At 45.3% G+C, this 21,945-nt stretch overlaps 1 protein-coding gene across 1 annotated transcript in view; it reads left to right on the plus strand.

Moving 5' to 3' along the window:
• Positions 1 to 21,945, plus strand: part of AATF (apoptosis antagonizing transcription factor) — a 47,806-nt gene that overhangs the window by 17,458 nt on the left and 8,403 nt on the right. The window contains exons 5-11 of the mRNA XM_064678091.1: positions 1,283 to 1,397; positions 1,726 to 1,930; positions 2,941 to 3,105; positions 3,852 to 3,935; positions 13,249 to 13,316; positions 14,531 to 14,611; positions 17,706 to 17,777. Coding sequence (XP_064534161.1) covers positions 1,283 to 1,397; positions 1,726 to 1,930; positions 2,941 to 3,105; positions 3,852 to 3,935; positions 13,249 to 13,316; positions 14,531 to 14,611; positions 17,706 to 17,777 — 790 coding nt within the window. The remainder of the gene's footprint in view (positions 1 to 1,282; positions 1,398 to 1,725; positions 1,931 to 2,940; positions 3,106 to 3,851; positions 3,936 to 13,248; positions 13,317 to 14,530; positions 14,612 to 17,705; positions 17,778 to 21,945) is intronic.

The following is a 21,945-nucleotide window of genomic DNA, read 5'->3' on the forward strand; positions in this document are numbered from 1 at the left end:
GGAGTTAAGCAGAGCAGCCCTGCTGGTTTCATGGCACAGGAGGCTCTGGGGAAGTTCCACCTCCTCACAAATCCACGTGCTCTGCCAGGCAGAGTGAGTTCAGTTTAGGTTTTTGGGTATAAGTGTGCCAAGTGTTTTACCTGGGAGAGCTGACCCTGGGATTGATGTGTGGCCATGTGCAAAGGGAGAGTTTGTGTAGGCCCAGGCAAACACTTGTTTTCTATGGCAGAGTTCTGCAGGGAGGCTTGTTGGTTGCCACAAAAGAACTATTTTTAAAGAACAGATGCTGTGACAGTGTGCAGTTAACCTGTCCCATGGTCAGCTGCAACTCTGTGTCCTTGGAGAACATATAGTCATTGGAACAGACACTGTTTTTTCTCCATCTGCATGGATACAGGAAAATGGTCAGGGGCAAAAGCCTTTGGATACCCAGCATCAGATCTACATTCAAGATTTGTGTGTGAACACCCTGGAGTGCAACTGCTCATCCCTGTAAAACTCACCTGTATTGATCATTTTATACCTCTCCACACCAATCTTTTCTTCCCTTTTTTTCTGAGGATCACCAGGCCTTCAGTTCTACTTTTTGGGTCAGGATCTTGTCATTAAACTTGCCAGGTCATTGTTTAAGTTTCCCCCATAGTTCAGATCCTGCTACACTTAATTTTACTTGCAGTCTAAGTTCTCCTCCCTCCTGTGTGGTGAGCACAGCGATGGTCAAAGCCCTGCAGGAGGTTGGGGTTTGGTTTTTCTTCTTACAACATGCACATTGTGTACAAGAAGGGAAAGTCAGAGGTCAGTGTGGAGGGCCTGTACATATGTGCACTTTCCCTTGTGTCATATTATTCAAATGAGTCTTGCTTCTGCTGCAGAACTTACCACAGGAGAGAAACGAGTGAGTCAGCAAAAAGATTGTTGTCACATGTGTGTTGCTTCTTTAGGATGTTAATCCTTCAGGCTCTGCAGTGGGAATGTTTGTGGATGAAACATTAGATCAGTACACTCCCAATGTGCAGCCAGGCAGATGTTTAGAAGGCAGTTCTGCCTCCTTTCCTCCCTTCTTAGGAAAGAAATGTTCTCCCCCAGCGTGGTGGTGTTTGACATTAACAGCCATAAATCAGTTTGAAGATAAAACCACATCTCTAACTGATTATAGACAAACAGTTAATGGGACATGCAGCGGCTGCGGCAGAAATTCTGATTCAAGATGAGAAACTAAGCACTGCAAAGCTGAGTGTTCACCAGGAGCAAGAAATTGTCACTTGTGTCTCTTGCTCTGCAGGTTGTAAAACTCTGGAGGCCTTGCTGAAAGTGCTGGTGGAGCTTCAGGACGAGCTGCTTTATCAGTACCCAGGCACGAGGCACCTGGTGGATGGAAAGCAAGCAAAAGCTGAGAGGTAAATACAAAAATAGGCAAGATATTTCTGAATCTTTCTGAATCCTTTGTCTCCAGCAAACAGGACAATGCACAGCCTTCCTGACCACCCAACAGTTGCTGCTGTGTCTGGGTGACAGATACTCCGGACAAATGACCATTTGAATTCTTTCTGCCTTGTGGGATGTGTGTTATGTAGTTTTTCTGATAATGGAGCAGGGGCTAAGCCGTGGGCCTTGTGCCAAAAACACCACCGTGGTGTGGAAAAAGCCAGTGGTGGAGGGGCCACTGAGAATTCACACATTGCCTTAGAGAGGTGTAGGGTGTTCAGCCTGTGTGTTTTGTTCTAGTGAGGATGAAATCCCGAGCAGCAGCGATGAGGAGCAGGTGGATAAGGCCCAGGAGAAGAGGAGGAGCCTCCCCAAGCGAAAGCTGAAGTTTGAGGACTACCCCGAGTTCATCGCCAAGCGCTACGCGGAGCTCAGGCCCTACCGGAACAGCGTCCTGCAGAAGTGGCACGACAAGACAAAGCTGGCAACTGGCAAAATGGGAAAGGCAGGTCTTGGCTTGTGTGTGCTGGCGTGCTTTTGTTGAGCAGAGATTTGGGGAACAAGCGCGAACTGAAAGAGAGGAAATTTAGGTTTGGTATATGAAAGAAATCCTTCCCTGTCAGGGGGGTGAGGCCCTGGCACGGGTTGCCCAGAGAAGCTGTGGCTGCCCCATCCCTGGAAGTGTCCAAGACCAGGTTGGACAGGGCTTGGAGCAACCTGGGAGGTGTCCCTGCCCATGGCAGGGGGTGGAAGGAGATGAGCTTTAAGGTCCCTTCCAACCCAAACCATTCCATGATTCTAAGTTTATTTGGAAGTTTTGTATCATAAATGTTCCAAGTTAAGCTGAGAGGTAACACAGCAAGAACTAAATACACAGAGACACGCTTTTCCCCAACCTTAGAGGAGTTTGGAAAGAAGTTCAGCCCTCACATATCAAAGACATAAGCCTTTTGTTTTGAGCAGACAGGCAGAAATAACATTTTCAGAGACAAACGTTTTCACAAGTTTGGGGAAAAACTCTTAGTTGGTGTTGGTGATCTCCTGACCAGACATCTCACCACAGCCAGTCTCCAGCAGCAAATAAGCTCTGTGAAAATGAAAATTATCAGCTTATTATTGCTGATCTCCAAGCTGTTTATGGTTTCTAACAGAACTGGGGCCTTTTGTGGCTCTCCTCCTCCGTGGAGTGTACATTTAATACAATGGGTAATCATTTCACCCAGAGATCCAGGGTCTCCTCACATCTCTGAGTTGGTATTAATCATTGAGAAGTTAATCTGAACCAGAACAGCAAAGGCATTTTATTAAGCCAGGCGTCAAGTTGCCTCAGGTTGGGAAGGGAGAGCGAGGGAGAAACAAATAAAAAAATCCTAACAGAAATCCCTGCGACGCAACCCAAACCCCCTCCTCTTGGAATGCTGTCTGCTTATCCACTGACATGGAAAGATAGGGGAACATTGCTGCCTTGAGGAAAGGCTTTCTGCATTATCTGACACTGGTTAATGCTGTTTGCAGGGTTTCGGTGCCTTCGAGCGCTCCATCCTGACTCAGATTGATCATATCCTGATGGACAAGGAGAGATTGCTCCGGCGCACCCAGACCAAGCGCTCCGTGTACACCGTGCTGGGCAAGCAGGAGCAGGAGCCCCAGCCAGCCCCCCAGCCCGGGCCTGAGAACTCGGTAAGGGGGCCTTGTTCCTGTAACTCCCCCTGCAGCAGCGGGGAAACTCTGCACAGCAATTAGCAGAGAGAACGAATCTCTCGTTCGTGAGAGATTTGTGGAGGAGACACCTGAGTGTTGGTTCCTGCGGTGTAACAGCTAAGGAGAAAATGTAGTCATTTCAATTCCAGTTTTATGGTGTTTGCATTATCTCCCCTCCCAGTTCTTGACAAGGTTTGGGCTGGGATTGTGCCCCTCCTGTGCTGGAGGAAGTGATGCTCACTAAATCTGCTTTTCGAGGCTACAGAACTTGCTTTTTATGCTGCAGTTCAGAGTCTTTAACCCAGAAAGTCACTTCCAAAATTGTACTGCATATAACCTACAGAATACATTAGTGGTAAGTCCGTTATTAATTTAGTATTTAAGAATGAATAAATACTCAATTCTGAGAGATCAGGTAGAATTACTGCACTAGCAAGATGTATTTTTGCCATTACATTAAAAATATCTGTAGTATTTTGCCAGAAAGACTTTGCAGAGTCCTATTTATTTCCCAGTAAAGGTATCATAAATCTATTTTGGCATTGGCAACGTTTCTGCCTTACCTTTGAATGTATTCCTAGTCCTTAAAAGCTTGTTATGTTGGGAGTTTTTCTCCATTCCTTCATATCATCAAGTGTGTTTACAGGCTGCTGCACGTGATGTCATTGGAGTTAGGGACAGAAATATTCACATATGAGCTTTCAGTATTTCCTTTGTGCTTCCAGGAAGTGCTCCCTCCCTCAGATTCCAACAGACACCTGAAGGACATAGATGAGGAGATATTTGATGATGATGACTTTTATCACCAGGTAGGTGATGGTAAATGTGTGGAATTATGCCTCCAGTTGGTTTTTAATACTTACAGAGATAATGCAGGTGGTTCTGTGCTCTGTATTTCTTGGTCCTGTGAAACTCAGCTACCTGTTTTAACATCCAAAATCTCTGTGGATAGCTCAGGGGACTTTGCTCTCAGTTTTTGCTGTAGGGGGCTGTGTGAGCTCAAACCTGGCACTGCTGCTCTGGGGGTGTCAGGGCTGCAGGGTGAGTCTGAGCCTGTGATTCTCCCTGGGGAATGTTGCTACACAAGAGAAAAAAAATCACTGAATTCCCTGAAGGTGACTGTTCTCCCTGGGCAGAGTCCCATTATGAAAAACAATCCTAGTAGACCCTCAAAAGCACCGAAGTTACTCCTGTCTCAGCCTGAATCATCTCACCTACCAGCTGAATGGGAAAACTGCAGGGCTTCTCTGGCACTTCTCTTGGAGTCATTCCAGCTTGGATCTGGGCCAGTCATTCTTTTAATTTGCAAAATTCTTAGAAACAAGGAGACTGCACCCAGTGCACAGAAACCTTGTGTTTGTAGCTTGTTTAAATAAAGACAGTGCCAGCTTTGTGAAAAATGGAAGTTGTCACATATTGAGGAATACGTCACTGTAATTCCTTCCCCAAGGCATGAAAACCTGAGTCTGCTTTGATGATCCACAGAGAGCTTGAACTTCAGGACTAGACAAATATCATTATATCATTAGAAAGGCAGAAATTTTTGATCTGAATAGTGTTCAGAGTGTCTAGTGAAGTGTTAGGGCAGTGGAAGAGAGCTGTTGCCAGGTGCTCTGGTAACTGATTTAACCAGAAGCATTTGAATTTTTCCAAAATTTAGGGTTTCATGTACAGAGCCAGGACTAGGGGTAAATGAAAAGGGGTATTAAATTGGTAATTCTTGTCTGTGTTTTACCAGTAGGAAATACAGAGAACTTTAAACATTGCCTTTTTTTTGCCCTCCGAGAAGGTTTCCAACACACTGCCAACCCTTCTGCTGTAGATGTCCCAAGAAAATTTTTGCAAATCTCACCTGGTGCAGAATCAAGACAATTTGAATATTTAATGTTTGTGAGGGATCTCCTCAGGGCAGTCTGCCTTGGAGCCAGGATTGCATTCCAAGCTACAGCTCCTCTCCAGGCTCTGTATTTATTGTAGGTGTGTCTCCACTGCTGTGGGTTGAGCAGCATCTCTGGGGCAGGGGAGGATGCCAGGCCCCCCTGTGTAGGCTCTAAGTGGTGATCAGAGAGTGTCTGTCTTGTTGGGACCAGGAATTGAAAGAGCCAAATCTGTGAGGTGGAATTTGGGGGCCAGGTGGACCCTAAGAACAAAAACCAAATTAAGTCAGTGTAACAAAATCATGGACTGGTCAAGGAGAAATAGCTGAGATTGACAATCCGTGGACCTGTGCAGAGAAGGTGCTTATTGGCCATGAAATGTTAAATTTTCAAGAGAAAAATAGCAATAGATGAATGGCCCAGTCTTCCCTTCTAATAACTTTAACTCCGATAAATCGTGATTTCAGAAATATGACTAGTCCCAGCTTAGCTTTTCCCCTCGCTGGTTAATTGGGGTGCTGGGGTTAATCTAAATTAAAACTTAAACTAATAGAGGTCATTGAGGGAAGAGAATCACCTGAGTAAAACAAATGGGTCTGCCAGGCACAACTGTATCTTGGCCATTTCCCAAGAGGGAAGTGGCAGCAAATTGGAGTTGTTTCAGCACTCGGCAGAGGTGAAGGATGGGTGACACGGGTTTAATGCGCGGCACCTCCGGAAGCGTTCCAGATTGCATCCCAGGCTGCACCAACTGCTCCTGGATAGGAGCAGGACCAGCCAGCAACATCTGGCGGCACAGCAAGGGATGGGTGCAACTTTGGGAACCCCATAGATTCTAAATATGGTGCTTAGCCTGGTGCAGGCTTTAATCACTTCCCACTCCTTGGCAGCGGGCTCCGACAGCTTATCCCGGCCTCGTACATCACGCGCGGACATCTGCTGAGCCGCCAGGCAGCCACACATTCATTTTCCTTTCTTGCTTGGGGTTTTTTTTGCATCCCTCCCTCCTTCTCTTCCTCTCTCCCTCCCTTCCGCCCTTCTTCTCCCCTCCCATCCCCACCGTGCTTCCTGGGAGAGATGATCCGCACGGATTCCCGGTGCTCGTGGGGACGCAGCCCCGTGCCAGCCGCCACCCAGCACCTGTTCCACCGGCCTGGTTAATGTCCCGTGTTCAGTGGGATTTGGCAGAGATTGGAGCTGTGGCCGGTTCAGTGATAAGGCTGGAGAAAATGGCTGTGTGTTTTCTGTCACCTCCCAATTAAATGGGATTCATAAAGTGCTTTCCTTTATTTGTCAGGGCGCTAAGCCGGAGCTGAACGCGGCATTCAGAGAGGGGAGAGTGCAGCACAATAGAGCTGACAAGGCCCTGAATGGGTTTGCTTTCACGTGGGTCATAACTGTGCAGTGCTTTTGTGTGTGTGTGTGTGATTGCATGTGTGGATATAAATAAAATGTAGGAAAGGAGCTGGTTCTTCAGGAGTGCTCAGCAGCGGTGCTGGTTGTCGGAGCTGAGGGTGCTCCCAACCTCTGGCCTCTGTGCATTATACTGATTGCAGGGTGCATTTCAAGACCTGCTCTTTTCTTCCTATTTAAATCTACATCCAGACTTTATTTTTTTGGGGTATCACTTTCATTTTTCTAAATAACATTTTATAATTATTAATTTATTTTGATTACTGCTTAAAAGGTAAACATTCGGACAAAGAATAGCACTGGAAACCAACTTCCTCTGAGTGTCAGTGGGAAATTAGGCAAGTAAAAATGAACAAGAGCTGATGAATGTGCACAAGTTAATGATAACAGAATAAGTAGCTATACTGTTTTATAATAGATTATAATACAAAACTCGTTAATGAAGATGTTTTTCTTGTGGAAAAACAATTTTCTTGTCCAGGTCTTGGTGTTCGGTAGAATTCAGCAGGTGTGTCTGGGGGAATTTTTTGATGATTTAGGACTTAACTCTCTTCTGCCTGTTCATCCCACTTTGCCCACTTCTCCTATTCTTCACTTGTTTTATAAGCAAACACAAAATTTTTATTGCAGTGCCCGTGTTGAATGGTGATGGAAAGCTGAACTGAATTATGCAAGTGAAATATTTTTATTTGGGTTGCACTGAGTGGGAATAGTTAAACTGTTTCAGAAGAATCCTCATCACTGGCTAGAGCCAAGTTCCTCTTCTTTTAAAGTCTCCTTCATATGTGGTTTTAAGGGAAGAAAAAGGCTTTTTATTTTTAGAAGTCATATTTACGTAGAATTCATTACAGCTGATATTGCAGCATTAAGACTTAAAATTCCAGCCTGCTACCAGGGAGCTGCTGGTCTGACATGCTACAGTGGAGATTTTATTATTAGGTTGAAATACTCCTCTGGTAAAGGAGAGAGTGGAAATTGCTTTATTTCCAACAGGAATTAGGTTAGTGTTCATATGCTAAGTGTTCCACTGGTAGCAGCTCTTCCCAGAACAAATGTTCATCATTGATGGCAGCAGGTATGCCTAAGGAGAATTGGGAATATACATAATTCCTTTTTTTTTCTCTGCTCTCCTGCTCCCTCCTCCCCTGGTTTTGGTTGTGTTGTACGTCACTGTGTTTTATAACAACCCACAGTCACCAGCCTTGTCCGTGGGCACCACAGCTTCAGAAGCTGAGAGCAGCCAAAGGGGATGGGGAACATCCAAGGAAACACTAAAGACTTCCAAGAGGGGTGGCAGCAGCTTGCCAAGCAGGAATGCCAGTGGCTGGGGAGGAATGTCATCCCTGCACACAGCCTCACATTGGCATAGCTGTTCCTGCCTGGGAGTCACCCCAAGGTGTGAAAAGCAAGGAACAGACTTAGTCCCTTCCTTACCTACACCCTGACTGCTCAGGGAGGAGCTGATCCTGGAGAAAATGCTGGTTAGCTGTAGGACTGCTGTCTTGCTTTATTGCTGTCCCTGTGGAGTGGCTCTGCATGTGCCTGCCCACTCCTGCCCACTCAGTGTGACACTTATGCTTTTACAAGAGACCAAGAAATCTCACTGATTTCCTTTTTCCTGTCCTAGTGCTCAGAATCACAGACTGATTTGGGTTGGAAGGGACCTTAAAGACCACCCAGTTCCAACTCCCTGCTGTGGGCAGGGACACCTTCCACTGGAAGGCTCCCCCAGCTTTAATCTGAGTAACACAAAATAAACCTGCACCTCTCAATCTCGTGCTAAGACACTTCCAGATCAATTTGTTTCTGTTCTGAGTCGTACTTTTATCTAAATCCCGCTGTGTGGTTCTTTAAATCCCACTATATCACTCCTTAAATCCCACTGTGTGGCTCTTCAGAAAACTTTACCTGATGGGGTGAATTTCCCCTCCTGTCTCAAGCAGTTTCCTGGGCCCCTTCCTCTCCCAGGAATTTGATAATGCCATAAACAAGTAATTACTAATCCAGTGAACTATTAAAAGTCGATAATGGTGAAGAATAGAGAGAAGACTGGCTTTGTGACAAGCTGGTTTACCTTAATTAAACCGGTGAGTGATTAATATGGACAGCTGATCTTGTGGCTTTAATTAGATGCATTTAGAGTTTTGTGTGAATAAGAGATGTCTCGAACCATCCCACAGGTTAATGGCAATACAATACTCTTATCACAGGCATGTATCTTTCAAATGGCTGGGTAGATGGTTAATAACACGTTTTAAAGCTTGATTTGGAACTTCTCTTAATGGGTTATTAGAAAATAGGCAAGTCTGTGCATCTTACACAAACCTGAATTTGAATAAAATGGTTTTCAATAAGAGACTGTCCGCAAGATTTCGTCTTGCAAATTAAGTTTTTGTAAATAGATTTCAGAAAAATAAATTTTAAAAAGTGTTTCAGGGGGGTTTGAAGTAACATTTGAGCAGCAGTCTTAAATTTTCTCTGGTGTTGGTAGAAATCCAAATGGTGTTACACTGCTCCTGAGTGGAGCTTGAAAGGAGAAAAGGAACAGCTTGTTTTGTACCTCCAGGCAGAACTCAGGGCAAAATGTTTGCTGAGTGAGTCCTGGGCTAGAAACAACCTCTATGATTTATGCTGTTGTTGCAGGATAAATTCATATGATTCACCATGTCTCTTGGAGGACTAAAGCAGAAGAAAGTTAGATTGGATAGTAATGAAAATACATTGATAAAATGCAGCTTTGACAACTTTCTGTTCAGGAGTGACTTTGCATTTTCACCAGGAGGGAGGAAAAGCATCTGGTGGTGCACATCTTCACTTGGACTCAACAAATTGCATGTAGCTTCTCTCTTTTTATTTCAGAGTTCCTCACTAATAAAGTGAATATTTTTTTAGGAGTGACAGAGTGTTCTAGTAAAGTTAAGCAGCTGCTGATAAACCTAAGTCTGGGTTTCTCCCGTTTTTCTCATTGTTTCAGAATCCACAGGCAGTGGAATCTGTTTCTGTTGCTTCCAGCAGGTGACTGAGCTGGGATAAGCAGTGCAAGGCTCTCCTTTTCCATTGTGTGCAGTTGTTTTCAAATGAACATTGTCAGACCTGTGTGATATTATTATTGTTGAGTCAGGGACCCTGGCAGAGCTGTGCTCACCTCTGGGCACACCTGACTGGGGGAATTCAAAGGCACCAGTGCCACTTGCAAGACAGAGCAGGTGCCTTTGATGCACTGTGGCACAAGTGACCCGTGCCTTCCCTGGCTTTTCTGAAGGTCTTAATAACACCAGAGAAAAGTCATTGCTTTTGTTCCAATTTTATATCTAAGCTTTGTAAACTCGAGCCCTTGATATACTACAGATGGACTTTCTTTTTTAATTTGATTTGCTCTGTAAGGTCTAAGACAAGTGAGCCTTTTGTCAGGAGGCTGATTTCAGCCATCCTTAACTCTTTGTCTCAACTGGAAATTCTTAGGGGTCTGCAAATCAGAAAGGTCAGCGACTGTAGTATTAGAAACACTGATAGATAGTGCATGAAAATGAGACCTAACCTCTAAAATGAAAATTGACCTCTAAAATGAGAAATGAATCTCTATTACCCTTGAACAACACCCTGATGGCATTTCTAAGTCCCTCTAATTTCGTGCAGTGTACTTTGTGTGCATCTCTTTAACTGGCGTGGAGAGGGGGCCCTTTAGGGTGGATCCTTTAGAAAGCAATTCCTGACTCTGCTGTGGGTTTTGGCTTTGGTGGCAGCCAAGGCAGGTGAATACTGATGGTGTTCTTGTGGGAACACTCTGGTCTGTGTGAGTAGCTGTGGATTGTCAGCTCTGGTGTGCTCAGGACACGGGGCAGTCAGCTCCCATCTCCAAACCACCCCAAACCATCTCCACAGGCTTTTCTTCCCCCATGTGGTTGGTGGTGCCTGGTTCTGCCTGGGGAGTGGTTGGGGTGGTGTTATTGGCCAAACTCTGTGGAGTTCAGAAGCAGGCACGTGAGGAGCTCTCTTGGCAAACATCACCCCTTCCTTCCACAGAAAACCAAACTGGGATTAGCAGCTTCCTTCTGCTCCACATCACCTGACACAGTTTGTCCTTCTGGTTCCAGCTTTCAGTAGGGGCAGCTCAGAGTTGGCAGCTGAGCTTCTGGACGTGGCTGTGCTTCGTTGCAGTTGTGTTTGCTTCCATGGGAGACTGAGCTGAGGGTTTTGAAGTTCAGGGAAGATGTTAAGGAGGGAAAGCAAAATAGGATCTGTTTCAAATCAAAGCCTTTTGATGCCGAAATTGCCTAACTCAGACTCAGTCTTCACACATCAGGGCTCAACACTGATAGTGATTTACTTACACTTCCTAGTTAATAATTAGGCATTGGGAGACACCATATATCATTCCTAATGGAATATATGGGATCTGATGAGAGTTTTCTGTTTTGACTAATAAATTTTAACCAGAATCACCAAGCTTAATGAAATACTGCGGCTTCGGAAGTGTTTTAAGTCTTGTGCTGGGAAAACAGTGTAGCTTTATTCAGTAAATGAATTTATCATTCCCTCTGTATCCCGAGCCCTGGCTGGCTCTGGAGCAGGGGCTGAATGCAGCACACTGAACTAGAAGGCAGAAAACTAATCAAATCCTTAAAGACCAAAGGCAGCGAGGCCTGGGCTGACTTTTTCAGTGGTAGCCTCTGGCTACATCCACTTTTATTTTAGTAACCATTGTTAGCATGATTTATAACTTCAACCCCAGACATGCTGTTTAGATGTAACAAGATGCTTTGCAGCTTTTCTTCCTATTTCCTAATTTCCCTCTTGCTCCTGCTTTATTTTACTTCTCCCTCGTCTTTGTCTCCCTCTGCTCTTCCCAGCAGTGTCCCCAGTCCTGCAGTTGACACTGTTGTGGAAGAACATTTGGAACAGTGGAGGGCCTTGTCAGTGGCAAGGTCAACAAAACTAGTACAGGAACCTGGCCCAAAAGTGCATCTTAGAATCATGGAATGGTTTGGGTTGGAAGGGACCTTAAAGCCCATCCAGTACCACCTTCCACTAGCCCAGGTTGCTCCAACCTGGCCTGAGACACTTGCACAGATGGGGCAACCACAGCTTCTCTGGGCAACCTGTGCCAGAGCCTCCTTCACAGGGAGGAATTCCTTCCCAATATCCCATTTAACCCCACTCTCTCAGTTTGAAGCCATTGTTCTGACCAGGATGGGTGTAGGTGTAAGATCTTGGCAGCACTCCTTGTTCTCCCAGTCTGTGGATTTCTGGGCCACCAGGAAGAGCAAGTCCTTGTGGAAATGTCCTGCTCCTCAGTTCCCTGGGAGCGTGGGATGTCTGTGTGTGACCATCTCCGTGTGCCTTCTCTGCTCAGCGGTTTTCCCTCTGCCTCGTGCCAAGGAACAAGATAAGATGAGACAGTAAACACACCTTAATGCTGGAAGAGGAAGAAACCACTAAAACCTCTCTGCACCACTTCTCACTGCTGTTCCAACCCTCCCTCCCACCTTGCTTTTGACAGAATATTGACTAGAAACCAAGATCCCATTTCTGCTTAGCCTTAAGGGCAGCTGTTTACAGAGTGGCGGTGTTACACAGGTTTACTGTGTCGTATGTCTGTGTAACACTGGATTTGGATCTTGTATTTAGCTGCCAGAAGTGACTGTGATGAAGTGGGAGAGATAAACTGATAGATTGTGTGCCAGAAAGATGTTGGGAATCAATCAGATAAACAGGGCAGAGAAGTAGCTTGCTGTTTTCTAGTGATAATAAACCAGTGGCCTCTCTCCTGGAATTTTTTAATGTAATTGCTGCAGTAATGATCTCCAAAAATAAGCAAATAGGAAAAAAAAAAAAGTAGTGGCAGGTTTTTAATTATGTTTGAATCACTTTTTTTTTTTTTTTTTTTTTTTGGTAATGTGATGTACGCCCTGAAGGAGAGGAAAGTATAGGGTGGAGGAAAAGCATCCTGCATCCTTTCTTCCCTACTGTCTTTGTGGAATTGCCTGGACTCTGGTTTCCAGGTGGGGCTGTTTCGGGTGCTTCTGAGCTGAGGCAGTAACTTCACTGGGTGGTGAAGTGTTGGCATCTCTAAAGCAGTCAGTGCCCCTCAGTTTTGGAGGGTTTATTTCTGTTCTTGGTGTTAATATCCTGGCTGATACCCAAGGCACAGCACGTACAGCTGACAGGGAGTGGTGATAAACATACAGCACCAGTCAACTATCCAAAAAGGCTGTTCACAATATTCCTTGGCTGCAGGAAGCAAAAAGGACAAACCCCAGCCCTCAGGACGCGAAAAGAAATAGAAAAGCCTGTTTGAGCATTCCTGCTCTAGCTGTAAAAATGATTTTGCTGTGCTGTTCCTCAGAGTGAGTGTTACTGCCCAGCAGGGCTTGACTTCTGTTGGGCAAGTGCTTCAGGTTCCCCCCTGCCCTCCCCAGACAAAGTGTGGGGTGAGGCCTGTGGGGCTGAGCTCTTCCTGCAGTTCTGCCTGTGCTGAAGGGAAGACTGAACTACTCCTGGGTCCATCTGAAACTGTGCACAGAAACTATTTGTGGTGGCCTTCGGTGTTATGCCCCAGTCACAGATTCTATGGGGATGTTTTGGAAGAGGGAGATGACCTACACTTACTCAAACTTTTACCATAGCCATTGGCTTTTTCCCTTGGAAAGCTCTTTGTGCATAGCAAATGTTGCAAAGCCTCGGTTTTGGCTTGAGGTCTTCTAGAGAGTTTCAAAAACGAGGCCCTTGGGAACCTGGCAGCTAATTGTTAATTCTTCTGAGAAACCTGTGGGCCTGTTTGCATTGACATGTCCTTACTGGGCTGTAAATGGGAATTTTGTCTTTCTTCCAGCTCCTCCGAGAAATGATCGAACGTAAAACCACTTCCCTGGACCCCAACGACCAGGTGGCAATGGGCAGGTAAGGAGGGAGTTGTCTGTAACATCACCTTCATCCCAGCACTGCATTCCAGCAACATCACCTGTGGCCTTCCAGTCCAGTTCATTGGAGAGGGAAAAATACTGAGTTAATCTGGAAAAACATCTGGGTTTAAGAAATTGCCTAAGAAATTATTAAATGTTTATGATGTTAGTCAGGAAGCTCATCCCCTGTAACATATTCCTTAGTTATGGATCACACAGTCTGACTTTTAAGCTGTGCCCTGGTTTGTGTGTGATCCCCTGGAGACACTTCCCAGATATTTCCAGGTATTTCTGTCTCTCAGTGGTTCAGGCAGCACTGAGGGAATCCATACCTCTGGAATTTGGCCTGTTTTCTTTATGAACTCTGACTTGTTGTTTTAGAGAAACAAACCTGTTGTAGCATCAGTTAAAGCAATTCCTCTGTATACTATATATGCCTGCTGCAAGAAAAGATTCTCTGCAATTAAAACAATATCAGGGAATGTTTCCTGCTTGCAAAAGTAAATTGTAATTCCATGCAGGGAGGATCTTACTTCTCTGTTTTATTCTGGAGTGAGAAAATAAAGAACCTTCCAAGTGCCACTTCATGAGCAGTGTACATTTAAATAACCACAGGCTCTACTTTGGAGAAGTGTAAAAGCAAAGGAAGGCTGGGAATGCTGGAGTTGGGCTCTCCCCTGAAGCAACCCATGGGGTTATGTTTGGAGGGGGGAAAAAAATGCAGCAGGGAATTTTGTGATGGTGAAATGACTTTTCTCCGTGTAAAATATTACCCAGATTTTAGTGCAACACGTCAGATTTATTTTGTGTACGTCTGGAATATTATGGCAAGCTATTCACTATAATTTAACATGATATAGACAAAATTGCATTTAAGTAGTGATTACATTGTACATTTATCAGACTTTACAATAAAATAGATTACAGTAATTAAGATTATATTAAGATTGCAGTAATTGGATTTTGCTAGATTTTTTTCCCTGATGTTGAGTTTTCATTGTATAAATCAGGTAAGATGACGCTCCTTTTAGTAAAAAAAAAAAATAAATAATATTTATAACTAGGAGAAGTTTTTCCCTGCTGGAAACTTTGTTGACTTGATGAAGTTCTGTTTGAGAAGTGGGGCCTTCAACACAGTTGGGGATCAGATGGTGTTTCTGGAGGTATCCAGTGGCTCTAAGAGTTGTGTACCTGTTGTTTTCCATTCCCCAGGCAGTGGCTGGCCATCCAGAAGCTAAGGAGCAAAATAAAGAAGAAGGTGGACAGGAAAGCCAGTAAAGGAAGGAGAATCCGGTGGGTGACAAGCAAACACGAGCTGTGATTTGGCCAGCTGAGGTCTGACAGCACTGCCTTGGCTCTGGGGGCTGATCCGTGACTTTTAGGGCAGGATTTCTTCCTCTGGGGAATCCTGATGTTCTTTGAGCCTGGAATAAGGGCTTGGTTGGTGCAGCCTGTGGCATTGCCCCGATCAGTCCTGGCAGGAGTGTTTATTGGTCTCAGGAAACACCAGAGAGAGGCATCCAAACATCCCTGAGCGGTTTGGGGCCGTAATTTCCAGGGAAAGCCAATGAACACCTCCTGTGCAATATATATTTCACTGACTAAAACCTGGACAGCTGCTCAGGGGCAGATGTGTGGAACTGCCTCAGGTAGATCTCTATTTCCCACTGACTGCCAATTGGAATTTGGTGTCTAATCTCTCTTTATTGATAAGTCACAGCTCTCTTTAGCTTCAGAACATTTCACTCCTGGATCACTAATTAGGGTTGAGCTTGGTTGTGTTGGCAGTGGAAGAACCTTCCCTGTGGAAGGGGAGGCAGGCTGGAGAGCTGAGTTTTCCCCCTTTGCAGAGCAGATCTCCCAGTCTCCCTGAGTTTAGCGTGGCTGCATGATTTGTGGTGGGGGAGGATGCTGAAAAGCTGCTCTGCTTCCTGAAAAATCTGTGACATTAACCATCCTTTTGTGAGTAAACTATAAATCCTGAGTTTAGATGGCATCTGATAGAAAGTCAGTGGAGTCAGTCTGGGTCAGGCCTGGCATAGCAATTTTTAAGATAGATGTCATAGGATAATTTATTGAAAGAGGGAAGAGCTACTTTGTTGGCCTGAAAAGCCCATAATTATTGACTATCAATATTCTTTTCTGTCAGCATCACACATAATTGGATATATTCATGATTCAGTCAAAACTACTGACAACATCACACAACTGAGGCAGACTCGTAAAGCTCCAGGAATAATGGGGAAGTCTCTCCTTGTGTGCAGTGTGTGTGTTCAGCATTCCTGGGAGAGCAGCCATCTCACCAAGCCAATTGCCTCTTACATCTTAGGGGCCTTTTCTTGCTCCTTTAAATAAAAGTTGCAGGGAAGATAGCAATAAAAGAAAAAAGTCTCATTGTCTGTGGTAAGGATTAACATCAAGTTAAGCTTTAGTATCTTTTCAGAATAGGCAAGTAGAGCCCAAATGGGTGTTTTTGATTAGTTGGTTCTTCCACTGAGGGACTTGGTGTCACCCCAGACAGATCCCTTACCCTCTGTTCTTTTTATTCCTTCTCTAAAATTGGGATAGCAATGCTTAAATTTCCTTTCATGAAGGAGTTTGAGATCCTGGAGAGCAAAATGTTTAATACTAAGTTTGATCTGTCTCCTTTATCCTTCCCTTTTAGCAAAGCTTCAATATTACATCATGTTTGGATAAAATATACTGGTTTATTGCAAGGGCTGAGGAGCTTCAAGTGCTTTCAAAAGCAGTCAGCCTGCCACCTGACATGAGTACCTGTCCCCTTCACAGACAGGGAAATTTGGGCATTAAGAGAGGAAATAAGCTCATCCAAACACTCCCCAGTCAAGAAAGCTGGTGCCTGAAACTCTTCTGCCCCTCACTGGGACGTGCCCTTTCTTGGGACAGACCTGAAGGAGTGATGTTTGCACACCTGCTTGTCATGTCAGTGATTTTTGGTCCTGTGCTGCTGCAGCATTCTGTGAATGAAATGAAATATTTCGTGTCTGCTAGACTGGGATTTTCAAAGTCCTGATTTAAAAGGTGTGATTAGATCTGGACAAACAACTCGTGTCAGAGAATTTACCTGAATTGCCACGTCCCCGTGCCAGACTGTGGCAGTGTAAGCCTTGATCTGTTTGAATCCATGGCAGTGTCTCATAAGGGAGCTGTTTCAGAGCCCAGGCTGTTGACCTGTCGTTTGTGGCAGCACCAGCCCTGCTCAGCTGTGCCTGTTCCCTGCCTCCATCATTACAGCATCAGGCCAGGGCAGTTCCTTCCATTACCACTGACAAAGACTTGATTGTGCAGAGAAGCCCTTGTGTGAGGGTGAGAGTGTGCTGTGCCTGAAGAGCCGTTCTGAAATGGGCTTGTGAGCTAAAAATCCCCTCGAGGGAATGTTCCTGCATAAGCAAACAAAAGGGAGTGCAGAGGTGACAGAGTGGAAAGGTGATTCTGGGCAAATGCTAGTGAATCCTTTTGCCTGCTATTTGTCAAGCTCTAAAAATAGCAGCAGCCTGGATGAAACATTTCAGGCTGGGGTAGGCAGGTAGTGCACACCAGTGCCTTGGTTTGGAATCCCCTGCCCTCAGACACGGAGTTTAAAGCCACCTTTTCATTCAGAGGTTTTCAGTACCCTGTTAAATTTTATGTTGTGTCCTTGAATACAAGGCATGAAATGCACTACAGTGTGGAAAGTGGGAAGGAGATCCTGTACCTGGGGGTGCAGGACAGCTTGCAGAAATATTTTGATGATGGGAATATGCCCCATCTCATCTTTGCACGGGCCTTTTGCTGTCTTCTCCTTGCTTGTTTTTACATGCTCCATTTGTAAGTTATTCAGGGTAAGATTTTCCGACTATGGACATGGCTGCAGAGTGGGATTTTCATATCCTTCAGGGCCCTGCATACCACAGAGCAAGGAAGAACTGGTAGCAGATGGATGCTGGAGAAGGTCTGATGCTCTGATGCTCCTGCTGCCTGCAGTGGGCTCTGGGCACAGATTCCAGAAGGTGATTAGGATGCCAGCTGAATGGAAGGCTGGAAAGGAGTGTGTGTTTCTCTGACTTCTCAGGGTTGTCTGTCTGGGAGTCTGATTAGGGACTCGCACACAGTTAATGGAGTCTGTCTGTCCTCTTCCTCACTGGGATAAAAAAGGATTTACTTGCTCTTCAGTTCGTTGTATCATCTGATTATTTTTGTGTCCATGTTGTAAGAAAGGAAGAGGGAAGGGAGGGGGAATTGCCAGCTACAACTGGTGACTCATTAGGAATCAGCCCCCAGGAAAGCCAGTGCTTTTCCTTTCAGGGGCTGGAGTGGTTCTAGTCCAGCAGCAACATTTCATTAATAGTCACTAATGTGCTGCCTGCTTATTTCCTGCACTCCTCAGGTATCATGTGCATAGCAAGCTGGTGAGCTTCATGGCACCTATTGACCACTGCGCAATGAATGATGATGCCAGGTGAGTAATAGATTAATTATGTTTCTCAAATGGCTCCATGACAGCGTGGTATTGACCTGTTCTTCAGGCTGTCGCCCCCTCCATTCCTTCTTATCACTTCACCATTTGTCACTGGCATCATAGCCTGGGTGTCTTGGTCACATCTGTCCTGGCAGCCTGGCTGAGCTTTCACTCTCTTAATTGCTGTGACTCCAAACAAAGAAGTTTTCATAAATCTCAGTACCCACATTTTGATTCCTGCTTTTAAAACTCCTCTGGTTTTGAAATCTTCCAGTTTGAAGGAATTTGTTTGGAAATAGGCAGCTGAGTTACCTGGTGTCTTCAGGTATAACCAAAACTTAGAAAGAACTTGTCTTTTAACAGAAATGGCAACTTCTAGATTCTGGCTAATTTGCATTTTCCTAGATTAGTTAGTAATTGGAATAATTCTGTGAAGATTCACTCAAGAACCTAACTGTTCCTTGTGTTTATGTCTATTTAAAGAGTGACGAATTTTGTTGGAAAACTAAAATGATTTCATGTGCTAATTAGTAAAGAAAATATTAGTAAAGTTTTGTGCAGAGTTACTAAACAGCTCTCCTACATATCCACCCATATTTCTTCAGTATTACATTTTTAAACTGCATCTCGAAATGCTGAGCTCTTTGTGGGAAGGAGGTGGAATAATTTTTCCAGTGAATGGATGTAGAAAGCTTGAGAAACATCTTTCCCCTGGGTTGTGGAACATGTTTGTGCTTTGTGAGGGAGAGATGTCATTTGTCTGTTTGCGAAATGGAAACCAAATACCTGCTGTTCCTTGGCTGCTGCCTTTTGGGGGATTGCACTGACTTCTGGATGAGGAGTAAGCTGGGGCTAAGATGTTTTGTGTCCATAAGACCTGTAATGTTTCATCATGTGTGTTTCTCTGAGTTTCTTTGCTTTTTTTTTTTTCCTCTTTTTTTTAAGTGAGAAAAAAACCCACCTGCTCTGAATTTTTAATATTTGTTTAGGTCCTCTCACCACAAAAATAAACATGGTGCAGGTGCTGGGTGAAAGCTATTCCTTCAGCCATATAAAGTGCTCAGTTCTTCCACCCCTTACCTGGATCGTAGGAAGAGAGGGACAGAAGTGGTTTGAGCACTGTGAGATTAGACATGCACACTTTTGTCTATTTGGCAAATAAATTGAGTGTATTTTTGTTTCTGATCTGCAGGGCCTGAGCTGGCAGCTCTGTGTGCTTCCCAGCCAGCAGGGACCTCCCTACCTGTATGGAATTAGTGTCTTTGCTGTTTTAGATAACACCAAATTAAACATGGAGCAGGATAGATGTACTTCCCTGGTAGAGTCAAACTGTCCTGTAGGAATGATTCTGGGATGTGCTGCTTGTTCCCCACATCTTTTTGTCTGAGGGTAATTAGCAGGTGGCAAATGTGTTACAGGAAGAACCAGTTGGTACCATTTTCATTAATAATCTGCATGCCTGCAATATTTTTCTTAGTATTATGTCCAGTTGACTGGTTATTATTTATGCTTTAGGAATTTAGAATGAGTTTGGGGTGTCAGTTGTATTTGGCTGCAGTACTTATTGCACTGTTCTGCAGGCTGGGCAGGCTGCAGACCCCTGCTGAGCCCCCAAAATTAAGGCAAGCTTAGCTCACATGGGGTGTATGAGGGAGAGGGAGGTGAAAAAAAAGGGTGAGACCGACAATACGGGAGTTACACTGTGTGTGCTGTCCCCAGAGGTGACATTGCCTCCTCCTTCACAGTCCACCGCGCTCACTTGTGTTCCAAAAGTTGCACAGAAAATGTGCTCTGTGAGCCAAAATCCTGCAGCAAGCCAGAGCAAACGTGGAGTGAGTGCATCAAACAGCTGGGACAGGGGAGTCATTCTGTGCTATGGCCTTCTTGGGCCTCAGCTCCCCCTCATGTGCCATCCTCCTCTGCCATCCTCACACCCCTCGCTCCCCGGGAGGCACCTCGAGCCCCCAGCACGGGGCCTGACCCCCAGAACTGGTGCAGCTCGTCCGTGCCAGGCTCTGTCCTCACAGTTCTGGGGGTGGTGGGGACAGTGTGGTTGACAACATTTGTTTTCCTGGGAGTGTGTCCTGGTGTTTGTGCCCACGTTGAGCTGTTGCATCGCTGGCGCGTGTCACCGAGCGTTCGGTGGCAGCAGCAGCTGCTGCTCATTGTCTGACTGCGGGAACTTAGTCCTGACATTAAGTTTATGAGTCACTTTGGAGGCTTTCCATGCTCTCTGCTAATGGCACTGCGGGCACTGAGCCCCTGTGCTGGGTTGGATGTGTTGATGTGTCACACAGCAGGTGTGCCCGAGGGCCGTGCCGTGCGGGCAGCTGGATCCCGCTCTGCCAAGGCTGTGGATGGGGCAGGGATGGAGTCAGGCTGGGCAGGTTCTGTTCCTTGTTCTCCCAGTGGCTTCGTGGGTGACCTTGAGCAGGTTGCTCTGTGTTCTGATTGCTCTGAGCCACAGAGAGCTGCTGGTGAGATACTACTGCCTGTTTAGCAATAGTGATTTTAGTAGTATTTAGTTTTTCGACGTACACAGGAAAGCTTTTGTTTCAGACACGAAAATAGAAGCCCGAGCTTTTCTTGCTGTTGCCAAAATGCCTGCTGGTTACCTGCAGCACAAAGAACATGCCTATCACAGGCATCACAGTCTTCCTTTAGCAGTTCTCTGCAGCTTTAGTCCTAATGTTGAGCTTAAATTTCCCCCTGCTGTAATTTAGGCCTGTTATTTCTTGTCCTGTTCCATGTGGGCTTTGAGAACAAATTCGTGCTTCCTCATTGCAGCAGCCCTTGCACGTTTGGGTGGGAACGCTTGTGAAAACCTGGGTGTTACTTATCAGCTTCCTCCCCAGTTTACACCATTTGTGTTTGCATCCAGACATAAAACATATTCAAAATATGGTCAGAGCCTGAAAATCAGGCCTCAGTAGGTGTTTTGGTTCAGCTCTCCCAAAGTGAAGGTATCTGCTGCTGTCACTCGTGTTTCTGAACATCAGAGCCACTCTCTAGGGGTCACTTTACAGCTCTGTTTAAAATACCCTTGCACCAGCCATAAAGACCTCTGTAGCAGCACCCAACTGTACCAGACAAAGCAAGAAGAATTCAGCATCTGCAGGTGAATCAAAAAGGAAAGACCAGGCCTGTACACTTGAGAGGGAAGCAACAATGATAACAGCTTTCCTTTGTGACAGAAGAAGGTAATTTTATTGTTTGCAAGTGCAAATTACTGGATTGAAAATGCAAGTATACACTTCACAGAGACATGACTGTGCTCTGAGCCACTTCGGGGTTTTTTTTTCTGGTCAGGCACTTAAAAAGGCACGACCCCAAAATAAACACATGTCTGAACAATGGGGTGCTCTGCGTGGTAGTGGGAGGAATTCCACAGTGTCAGTGAGCTGTGTGTAAAATGGGTGTAGAAATAGAGCTGGCAGAACATTCCCCTTGGGTCCTACCAGTGGCCTGATTCTCCTGTGCATTTGAGCTGTTTTACACTGCTTTGGATGTGCAGAGAGACCTTAAAACAGTGCAGTGAACTGCTGGCTCTCCTGGAGTGGAGGATTTCCCTGTGTGCTGGTGGCTGTGGGATGCCCAGGACTTCAAAGAAATGCCTGTGAGGAGGAGCAGCCTGAGCACTGGGAAGAGAAGGGGATAAACAATCACTCCAGGATTGTTTTACAGCCCGAGTTCGAGAAGAGGAACGTGCAAGTCAAATAACTGCCTTTGTCAACATCACTGCCACTTTCTTTCTTGTTCTTGCTGCTGGTTGGAATAATAGCACTGGTGGAAGCAATTAATCTTCCCCTTGCCAGTTTTCCATGCACCCTATGCATGGGCATGGCTGTTTGACCCTGTGCTCACATATATTATGGTGTAATGTGTGGGACACTGGTGGCCTCCAGCCCTCCTCTGTTTTAACCCCTCTTTGGTAGTATTTTAAAACATACATTGGAAAGTGATTTTTATGGTTATCTTGGGATACATGTTTATAGACTTTAACACATTTATTGTCCTCTTGGGCCAAGGTTTTTCTAATCGGTCCAAGGTCATTGCTATGTAAATGGCCTGACCTAAGACAAGGGACCCGAAGGCAAAGCTCTGGTGGTTGTACAGAGGAGAGGGGAGCTGCCTTGGGCAAGAATTGCTCAGGGTTAGAACAGGGTTG

This window comes from Pseudopipra pipra, chromosome 21, assembly GCF_036250125.1.
Source record: "Pseudopipra pipra isolate bDixPip1 chromosome 21, bDixPip1.hap1, whole genome shotgun sequence".
Lineage (NCBI taxonomy): Eukaryota > Metazoa > Chordata > Aves > Passeriformes > Pipridae > Pseudopipra > Pseudopipra pipra.